This window comes from Rana temporaria, chromosome 2 (genome assembly GCF_905171775.1).
Source record: "Rana temporaria chromosome 2, aRanTem1.1, whole genome shotgun sequence".
In the NCBI taxonomy this organism is placed as follows: Eukaryota; Metazoa; Chordata; class Amphibia; order Anura; family Ranidae; genus Rana; species Rana temporaria.
Genome location: NC_053490.1, coordinates 127,802,420 through 127,813,197, shown reverse-complemented (window position 1 = coordinate 127,813,197; position 10,778 = coordinate 127,802,420). Strand labels below are relative to the sequence as shown.

The 10,778-nt window shown below is 43.4% G+C and overlaps 1 protein-coding gene across 1 annotated transcript in view; it reads left to right on the top strand.

Moving 5' to 3' along the window:
* Positions 1-237: 237 nt before the first annotated feature.
* Positions 238-10,778, top strand: part of NAB2 (NGFI-A binding protein 2) — a 54,927-nt gene continuing 44,386 nt past the window's right edge. The window contains exons 1-2 of the mRNA XM_040339345.1: positions 238-272; positions 5,959-6,769. Coding sequence (XP_040195279.1) covers positions 238-272; positions 5,959-6,769 — 846 coding nt within the window. The remainder of the gene's footprint in view (positions 273-5,958; positions 6,770-10,778) is intronic.

Sequence of the window (10,778 nt, the reverse complement as noted above, 5' to 3'; positions counted from 1 at the left end):
TATAGGCACCTAAAATTGTCAGTTTGCTCACTTTTCATAAGCCCCATAGTGTGAGCAAATATTTCTAAAAAATTCAGCTACTATAGTGTGTCATGGAAGCATATTTATTATTATTTATTGAATCTCCCAGCAAGGTGTAATTATTTTCCAACTGGATGATCAAGCTTTTTTTTTTTTATGTAAAATGTTAATTAAAACTCTGACTATTGAAGTATAAAACATACACTCAATCGCAGCATGTGGGAGTTAATAGCTTTACAGTCATTTTCAAAGTAAAGTACATGTCTTTCTGGAGCTTGTATACAATAACAATATAATGACACCTTAGCGAAATAGCAGTGCCACTCAACAAACACAATGTTCAAAAAGGGAACTTCTGTGTAAGGCAATTAACTCCTTCCAAGGGGAGATGGATGCGGCACAAGAATGATAACAAGCAGTCTTTCTCAACAAGGGTTTTGTGAAACTCTAGGGTTCCTCCAGGGGTTGCTAGGGGTTCCGTGAGCAATTTGCAATCTCTGTCTCTTAGATGAGTAATCTCTGACAACAATGATCTTTTTATAGCTACCGTGTTTCCCCAAAAATAAGCCCGGGTCTTATATAAATTTTGTCAACAAAAGTCCCAGTAGGGCTTATTTTCGGGGTAGGTCTTAACATATTCTCTCTCTCCCTTCCTGTCAGGAATCCCCAGTTTGAACAAACTTAAAATGCCCAAATCCTTTCTTTTACAGTAGCACACAATACAGAATGTGTGCCCCTGCAATCCAACAGTGCCAAACACCTCAGCTCTCCTCCAACTCTCCCAGCCACCAGCGAGGGGCCCCTGGCCCCCCTCCCTCTGCAATGCTCGAAGCAGGGAAGAGAGCACACCAGCATGTGAAGAAAAATAATCTGTGAATACCTTGTGGAGACAGGAGTATCCATGCTGCATACCGAACACAGTATGACATGTTGATTGCAGAGGCTCTGCACCGTACCTTCCGTGACCTGCTGAAGCTCTGCAGAGGGAGGGGGGCCAAGATCCCCCGCAGACAAGCAGGAGTAGAGGAGACCAGCGGAGAGATCAGCTGAGCGCCGCTCTGTATCAAAGGCACCTGACACCGCTAGACACACACCGCACACCGCCATAACAGGATCTGATACCACTAGAGACACACACACACAACACACAACACACCGCCGTAACAGGATTATACCGCCTTTCCTCTAAAAGCACACAATTACCTCGAACTAGGGCTTATTTTCAGGGTAGGGCTTATATTGCAGCCCTCCTGGAAAATTGTGCTAGGTCTTACTTTCGGGGTAGGTCTTATTTTCGGGGAAACACAGTATCTGTAAGGAGGGATTCTTCCCAATGACCACAAGTGTAAGGATCATACCTTCCATCACACTAATGTTCCATGAGCTGTGACTATAGTAGATACTAGCATGGGTTCCTCAAAACTGGAAAGTTATTGCATGGGTTACTCAAAACTGGAAAGTTATTGCAAGGGTTACTCAAAACTGGAAAGTTATTGCAAGGGCTCCTCAAAACTGAAAAGTTATTGCAAGGGTTCCTCAAAACTGAAAAGTTATTGCAAGGGTTCCTCAAAACTGAAAAGTTATTGCAAGGGTTCCTCAAAACTGGAAAGTTATTGCAAGGGTTCCTCAAAACTGGAAAGTTATTGCAAGGGTTCCTCAAAACTGAAAAGTTATTGCAAGGGTTCCTCAAAACTGGAAAGTTATTGCAAGGGTTCCTCAAAACTGGAAAGTTATTGCAAGGGTTCCTCAAAACTGGAAAGTTATTGCAAGGGTTCCTCAAAACTGGAAAGTTATTGCAAGGGTTCCTCAAAACTGAAAAGTTATTGCATGGGTTACTCAAAACTGGAAAGTTATTGCAAGGGTTCCTCAAAACTGGAAAGTTATTGCAAGGGTTCCTCAAAACTGGAAAGTTATTGCAAGGGTTCCTCAATGCTAAAAAGTTAAGAAAGGCTAATACAGGATAAAATACCTTATTCTGTAAATTGCAAAGATAGAAATAATGAATTAGCGTTGCTGTACATGTTAAAATTTCTCTTGGTAAAGGGGTTGTAAAGGTACACGTTTTTTCACCTTAATGCATTCTATGCATTAAGGTGAAAAAACATCAGAGGATTAGCGGCCCCCCAGCCCCCCCCGTTTACTAACCTGACCCCTCAGAAGTCCTGCGCCGTGAACGCGCTGGCTACTTGGCCGGGGTTCTCGTCTCATTCATTGGTTCGTTGAAAGCAGCGCAGCCATTGGATGTGCTGTCAATCACATCCAATGACGCGGCGCGCCAGGGGGGCGGGGCCGAGTGATACAGTGAGCGGCTATAGTCGCCAGATGTATCACAGGAGCGCGCCCCAAGAACTAACCACCATGCGAGAGAGCTTGCATAAAGGTGGATAGTTCTTGCGGGGAGGAGCCGAGACAGCCACAGAGGGACCCCAGAAGACAGGGTTCGGGGCCACTCTGTGCAAAACGAGCTGCACAGTGTAGGTAAGTATACCATGTTTGTTATTTAAAAAAAAAATGCCTTTAGTGTTCCTTTAATCCCTATGGTGATATTTGAGTGGTATTTGAAACAACTTGAGACAGGGGTTATAACCCCTGTCAATTTTTCGCCATCTATGTCATATTGCAGTAAATTCCCTTCACTTCCTGTCCCATAGCCAAACAGGAAGTGAGAAGAAATCACTGCAAATTAAGGACATTTCTTGGGGACTCCCAGGTCACCAGAACTAGTGTCCCCATTGGAAGATTTTCCCTCTATTACTTTTCTGGGGACAACCCAATATTTGGAATTTTCTTTTACTTTCACTTTCTATGATAATGGTAAACAGGACAAATAGAGAAAGTGAATCTCCTTAAAGAGAGCACAGATGACAATAAAAACTGACATGCGCTCTAATCTCTCTCTACTCAAAAAAAAAAAAAGTTTTGCTTTTAGTTATACTTTAAATTTGCAAGGTAATTATTATTGACAAGGGACATGAACTTCTAACACTTAGACGCTTACATTAGAATATGTTGTAAATACAAGCCAGATCACCTAACTCTGATGGAAATTTAAGGTGTGTTGGGGCAAAATGACAAACAAATATGTTATTACATATCTGTAATACACACATTTACCAGTGTGTTATCACTTTAAAACCCCAAGTATAGAAAGATACATAAAAAATGTTATATAGGGAGGTGAAGGGAGTGGCAGAGAAGCAGGTCCAGTGCAGATAAATTAAAGGGGTTGTAAAGGTTAATTTTTTATTTTCTAAATAGGTTTCTTTAAGCTAGTGCATTGTTGGTTCACTTACCTTCTCCTTCACTTTCCCTTCTAAATGTTTTTCCTCTTTGTCTGAATTTCTCAGTTTCTGTTTCTCCTCAGTAAGCTTGCCCCCATCATCTGAGCCGTTCTGGCTGGGGGTTAGTCAGCGTGCTCGCCCCCTCCCTTGGGACTACATCCCTGCGGGGAAATGCTGTGTTAGTCAGCCAGAACAGCTAAATGAGGAGTAACAGGAAGTGAGAAATTCAGACAAAGAAAACAAAGAAAAAAAACATTTAGAAGGGAAATCGAAGGAAAAGGTAAGTGAACCAACAATGCACTAGCTTAACCACTTAAAGGGGTGGTTCACCCTAAAAACTCCTTTTTTTTATTACACTGGCCCCCCACATTACAATACGATTAAGGCTATTAGTTTTTTTTTGATGCTGTACATACCTTTGTACAGCATATTCACCCGTGGCTTCCGGGTTGCGAGTCCCGCAGGAGTGGGCGTTCCTAACATGTCTGTGATTGACGTTTTGACCAAAAACGAGCTCCCCCCCGTCGCGTAAGCCGCGTCACGGTTGGCGAAAGGAGCCGAACGGCGAGTCGGCGCTATACTGCGCATGCGCATCGCCGTTTGGCTCCTTTCGCCAATCGTGACGCGGCTTACGCGATGGGGGGGAGCTCGTTTTTGGTCAAAACGTCAATCACCAGCATGTTAGGAACGCCCACTCCCGCGGGACTCGCAACCCGGAAGCCACGGGTGAATATGCTGTACAAAGGTATGTACAGCATCAAAAAAAAACTAATAGCCTTAATCGTATTGTAATGTGGGGGGCCAGTGTAATAAGAAAAAGTAGTTTTTAGGGTGAACCACCCCTTTAAGGACCGCCTAACGCCGATATACGTCGGCAGAATGGCACGGCTGGGCACAATCACGTACCTGTAGGTGATTGTTAAATGCCCAGCCGTGGGTCGCCGCCGGAGTCCCACGATCGGTCCCCGGAGCTGAAGAACGGGGAGAGGTGTGTGTGTAAACACACCTTCCCTGTTCTTCGTTGTGGCGCTGTCATTGATCGTCTGTTCCCTGAATATAGGGAAAGGCGATCAATGACGTCACACGTCCAGCCCCGCCCCCCTACAGTAAGAAACACATATGAGGTCACACTAAACCCATTCAGCGCCCCCTAGTGGTTAACTCCCAAACTGCAATTGTAATTTTCACAGTAAACAATGCATTTTTATAGCATTTTTTTGCTGTGAAAATGACAATGGTCCCAAAAATGTGTCAAAATTGTCCGATGTCTCGCAGTCACGAAAAAAATCACTGATCACCGCCATTAGTAGTAAAAAAATAAATAAAAAAAATGCAATAAAACTATCCCCTATTTTGTAAACGCTATAAATTTTGCACAAACCAATCGATAAACGCTTATGCAGATAAGGAAGTAGATGGACAGCCGCACTCCAAGTAGGTCTTTAAAAGAAGACGTGCTCTTTATTTAAAAGGAAAAATGCACAGCATACAAACAGCATACAGTGGGGAGAACAGCTGACGCGTTTCGCATTAAGAACTAATGCTTAGTCATAGCTAAAAAAAGCGATAAACGCTTATTGCGATTTTTTCTTTACCAAAAATAGGTAGAAGAATACGTATCGGCCTAAACTGAGGAAAAAAAAAGGTTTTTTATATATTTTTGGGGGACATTTATAATAGCAAAAAGTTAAAAATATTGAATTTTTTCAAAATTGCCGCTCTATTTTTGTTTATAGCGCAAAAAATAAAAAATGCAGAGGTGATCAAATACCACCGAAAGAAAGCTCTATTTCTGGGAAAAAAAGGACGCCAATTTTGTTTAGGAGCCACGTCGCACGACCGCGCAATTGTCAGTTAAAGCGACACAGTGCCGAATCGCAAAAAGGTCTGGTCCTTTACCTGCATTTTGGTCTGGGTCTTAAGTGGTTAAAGGAACCTATTCAGAAAATAAAAATGAACCTTTACAACCCCTTTAAGCCTCATACACACAATCGGATTATTCGACGGGAATTGTGTGATGACAGGCTGCTTGGTCAAAAAATCTGACTGTTTGTATGATCCATCGTACAATTGTTGTTGGATTTTCCGCCAACAAATGTGGGATAGCAAGCTTTAAAATTGTCTGCCAACAAATGGGTGTTGATGGATTATCCGATCATGTGTACATCAGACAAAACTCCAAAACACGCATGCTCAAAAGCAATGCTAACCATAATACAACATTAGCAGAAGTTGCCCAAAGGGTGGCGCTAAAGAGCTGATGGCTGACAATTCTTTGCCGTTTGTATGCAATACAAGTTCTTGGCCAACGCCCTTTGGACAAAAGTCCTACGCTTTGTCCGCAGAAAATCCGATCGTGTGTATGAGGCTTTAGACTTTCCCAGAAGAGTAGAGGGCTATGATGTGCTAGGGAATTGACTCATCCTTGAGTTGCAAAATTTTCAAGCAATTTCAAAGGAACGTTGCAAGTGAATACAATATTCTTGATTTCTCTGTGCTTTAACCTGCAATTGTTTAAGTTGCTGATGAGGTCACTTTAATTATAAACTAATATCACTTTGTTTCCTGAAATGTATTTATGTTAACTTCCAATATTTGTTGCACAATGCAAGCTACAAACATAATTTAAATCTTTAATTCTTGTTTTAACTTGTAGAATCTGTGCAGACACATCTTCCCTCCCTCGTACCCTGGGTGAGTTACAGCTGTATCGTGTCCTGCAGAGAGCCAACTTACTGGGTTACTATGACACCTTCATCCAGCAGGGCGGCGATGACGTGCAGCAGCTTTGTGAAGCCGGAGAAGATGAATTCTTGGAGATCATGTCTTTGGTTGGCATGGCAACAAAGCCTCTCCATGTGCGAAGATTACAGAAAGCCTTAAGAGACTGGGCTACTAATCCAGGACTGTTCAACCAGCCACCTTTGGGAAATGCCCCTCTAAGCACCAGCATACCTTTATTCAAGATATCTGAAACAATGGGAAGGGTTGGTAGACAATGTAATGGCGTTATTAGTAATTCTGAAAGCCTAAACAAAACCAATGTGGGTTTTGGTGTCCCAGAGCAGCTGGAACAGCATGAGAAAAGATCACCTGTACAACTGGACGGCAGAACTTGGACAGTGCAGGTTTCTCCAGATCAGAATGAAGCAGATGACGATGATGTGGATGATGATGAAGATGGGAGAGGAATGCCATATGGCCCAGGAGGTGAAAGGTTGGACCTTGACATGGTACAGGTGATATCAGACAGTGTGGAAAGGCTGATGAAAGGCTTGCCACGTGGTGATATAGCTGAGGCACGATCCATGCTTAAAATAAACAAAAAATTGGGGAGGTCACTGGGCCATATCTTTCACATGGCAGACGGAGGGCCCAGAAAAGAGAGGGAGATAAGAAGGCACAGTGCTATATATGGAAGAAGTGACTCCAAGAGACGTGAAGGAAAGAGACTCACGCTGCATGAGGTTGGTGAAGCTGCTCTCCTTGTTTTTGATAAAGGAAATTTTTTTAATAACGATGACTTATTCCATGAGTCGTAGAACCAACTGTACTTAGCAAATCACAAATAAATACCGTATTTATCGGCGTATAAGGCCTCGTACACACGACCGAACATGTCTGCTGAAACTGGTCCGCGGACATGTTCGGTCGTGTGTACGGCCGACCGGACAATTTTCCAGCATGCTAAGAAACATTTCCGCTGGAAGCCTGTCCGTCGGACATGTTCGGTCGTCTGTACGACTCACCGGACAAAGTGATTCGACGCATGCGTGGAAGCATTGACCTTCCAGGGTCGCGCACGTCGCCGCGTCATCGTCGCGGCGATGACGCGGCCACGTCACCGCGTTCGCTGTCCGCTGGAAATTTGGTCTGATGGTGTGTACAGCCATCAGACCAAAATCCAGCAGCGGACATGTCCGATGAAAACGGTCCACGGACCATTTTCATCGGACATGTCCCGTTGTGTGTACAAGGCCTAACACGCACAGGCGTATAACACGCACCCTAAGGCAGCGTACACACGGTCGATCCAAACCGTTGAGAATGGTCCAACGGGCCGTTTCCATCGGTTCACCGCTGAAGTGGCCTGACGGTCTGATGTGTGTACACACCATCGTTCCAAAAACCGATCAGGTCAGAACGCGGTGACGTAAAACACACGACGTGCTGAAAAAACCGAAGTCCAATGCTTCCAAGCATGCGTCGACTTGATTCTGAGCATGCGCGGGTTTTGAACGGATGCTTTCTGTACTAACCATCGGTTTGGACCGATCGGTCAGCGGTCCATCGGTTCGATTTTAAAGCATGTTTTAAAATTTTGGACCGAAGGACAACAGACCGATGGGCCATACACACGGTCGGTTTGGACCGATGAAACAGAACTTCAGTCCATTCTCATCGGTTTGAAACGGCCGTGTGTACGCGGTCTAACTTTAAGAGGGAAGTTTCAGGGAAAAACTTTCCACAGCCCCCTGCATATAACACGCAGGCACAGTTTACCCTCTATTTTCAGGGTAAAAAATTGAGTGCTATACGCCAATAAATACAGTAGGTATCTGACATCAAAAATCTAAATGGCTTCTGCTGGTCTCCCAGAAATTGCTGTTTAGATTTGATCTCTACACTGCATTATCAAAAAAGTCTGTTAGTTGTTTAATATTTAATATATGGGTATCTCTGAGGCCGCGTACACACGATCGGTCCATCCGATGAGAATGGTCTGAAGGACCGTTGTCATCGGTTAACCGATGAAGCTGACTGATGTCTGATGTGCCTACACTCCATCGGTTAAAAAAACGATCGGGTCAGAACGTGGTGACGTAAAACACGACGACGTGGGGAAAAAAACTAAGTTCAATGCTTCCAAGCATGCGTCGACTTGATTCTGAGCATGCGTGGATTTTTAACCAATGCTTTTGCATACTAACCATCGGTTTTGACCTATCGGTTATCAGTCCATCGGTTAAATTTTAAAGCAAGTTCTAAATTTTTTGACCGAAGGTTAACTGACCGATGGGGCCCACACACGATCGGTTTGGACCGATGAAAAGGTCCTTCAGTCCGTTTTCATCGGTTTGGACCGATCGTGTGTACGCGGCCTGACTAAAAACCCAAATTCAACTTTTTAAGTCTTATTTTTCTAATATAGGCTTAAAAAAGAAATGAACTCTAATTGCTTGCCAAAACACGCATTTTAGATATTTTAATAAGTGGCATTGGAGTTTTAAAGTTGATCTCTGGGAACAGTAAGGCCCCATTTACACTTGAGCTGGGTGTTTAGGCACAAGTATTTTTGAAAGAAAGTGGCTAAACAAGAAAAACAAAGCACAAAAAAGTAACTTTTATGCTTTTTCAGGCGCTCCCATTGAAGTCTATTGGAGCCAAAACACATGACTCTGCCCAAGAGAAGCTTTATGATTTTTTTGTGTGATGAGCTTCAAGTGACACTACGCTCAGGAATCAATGGACGCCACTAATTAAAAAGAAAATCCTAGTGTATGAGAGCCGAAAGGGGTTGTAAAGGTTTGTTTTTTATTTTCTAAATAGGTTCCTTAAGTGCCGGTTCACACAGGGGCAACGCGACTTCCAGCGCGAATTTGCGAGACAACTTCAGCGCGACTTCAGCGTGACATGGAGTGACTTACAACGCGACTTCAAGTCGCCTCCAGGACAGGCGACTTTGCCAGTGGTCAATCGAAGAATAATCAGCTCTGTGGGAGGGAGGGGTTTGCCTGAGAAAAGTTGCCTAGAAGTTGCCTTGAAGTAGTACAGGAACCTTTTCTGAAGTCGGAGCGACTTCAGTAGTGTACATTAAGACGGCTCTCATTCACTTCAATGTAATTTCTCATGTCGCGCGACTTGGGGCGACACAAATCGGATCCCAAATCGCGGTAGTGTGAACGGGCACTTAAAGTGGAGGTTCACCCAAAAACTCAATTTTTAACATTAGATTGAGGCTCATTTTGTGAAGGGGAATCGGGTGTTTTTTTTTAAATCGAAGCAGTACTTACCGTTTTAGAGATAGATCTTCTCCGCCGCTTCCGGGTATGGGCTGAGGGACTGGGCGTTCCTATTTGATTGACAGGCTTCCGACAGGCTTCCGACGGTCGCATACAGCGCGTCACGATTTACCGAAAGTAGCCGAACGTCGGTGCGCAGGCGCCGTATAGAGCCGCACCGACGTTCGGCTTCTTTCGGCTACTCGTGACGCGATGTATGCGACCGTCGGAAGCCTGTCAATCAAATAGAAACGCCCAGTCCCGAAGACCATACCCGGAAGCGGAGGAGAAAATCTATCTCTAAAACGGTAAGTACTGCTTCGATTTAAAAAAAAAACACCCGATTCTGCTTCCCAAAATGAGCCTCAATCTAATGTCAAAAATTGTTTTTTCGGGTGAACTCCCACTTTAAGCTAGTGCATTGTTGGTTCACTTACCTTTTCCTTCGATTTCCCTTCTAAATGTTGTTTTTCTTTGTCTGAATTTCTCACTTCCGGTTCCTCCTTAGTAAGCTTGCCCCCCCCATCATCCGAGCCGTTGTGGCTGGGGGTTAGTCAGCATGCTCGCCCCCTCCCTTGGGACTACATCCCTGCGGGGATGATGGGGGCAAGCTTACTGAGGAGGAACAGGAAGTGAGAAATTCAGACAAAGAAAAAAAACATTTAGAAGGGAAATAGAAGCAAAAGGTAAGTGAACCAACAATGCACTACCTTAAAGGAACCCATTTAGAAAATAAAAACGAACCTTTACAACCCCTTTAACAGTCAAAGTGTATGGGAAATTGGGCATACCGAGCGGTGCTCTTATCAGGAGCTCACACAGGGAGAAAAACCTTACTTGTGTTATTAAATGAAAGATCCAGTACTGAAAATGCTAATGAGCTCTGATGGGGTCAGTTATTATTGGATTTACATTCAGAGCTGCACAGAGCGTACCAACTACGGTAATTTCTAATAATACATTAATACGGTACATCGAATAATTGTATCTGTAATAAAAAACTGTCATCTAAAGGATTGATAGCTGAGAACAATTTCTCCATTGTTCTGTCCTTTAGATTTTATAGTTAACTTTTTTGCTGTTTAAAAGTATAAAAGTCTGCGTTAGTACCGCCGGAATGAAAGTTTGCATCTGATTGGTGGATGTGATGCATGCTAACAAAATATACTGTGCTACCTGAGGTCTTTTGTGTGATTGCAATTCATTGTCAAAGCTCTTAGGTCTCTTTCACACGGGCAAGCAGGAGGCGGTAAAAACAGGTGGTTGATCCGATTCCAAATTGTTACTCTGTTTTAAATAATACCTCAGTATGACCATTTACTAGAAATATACTATAGTTTTTTTTTCCGTTTGTTTCTCAATACTATAGTTTTTCATTTTCTCAATTTAGGCCGATACGTATTCTTCTACATATTTTTGGTAAAAAAAAAAAAATATCGCAATAAGCGACTGGTTTGCGCAAAAGTTATAGCGC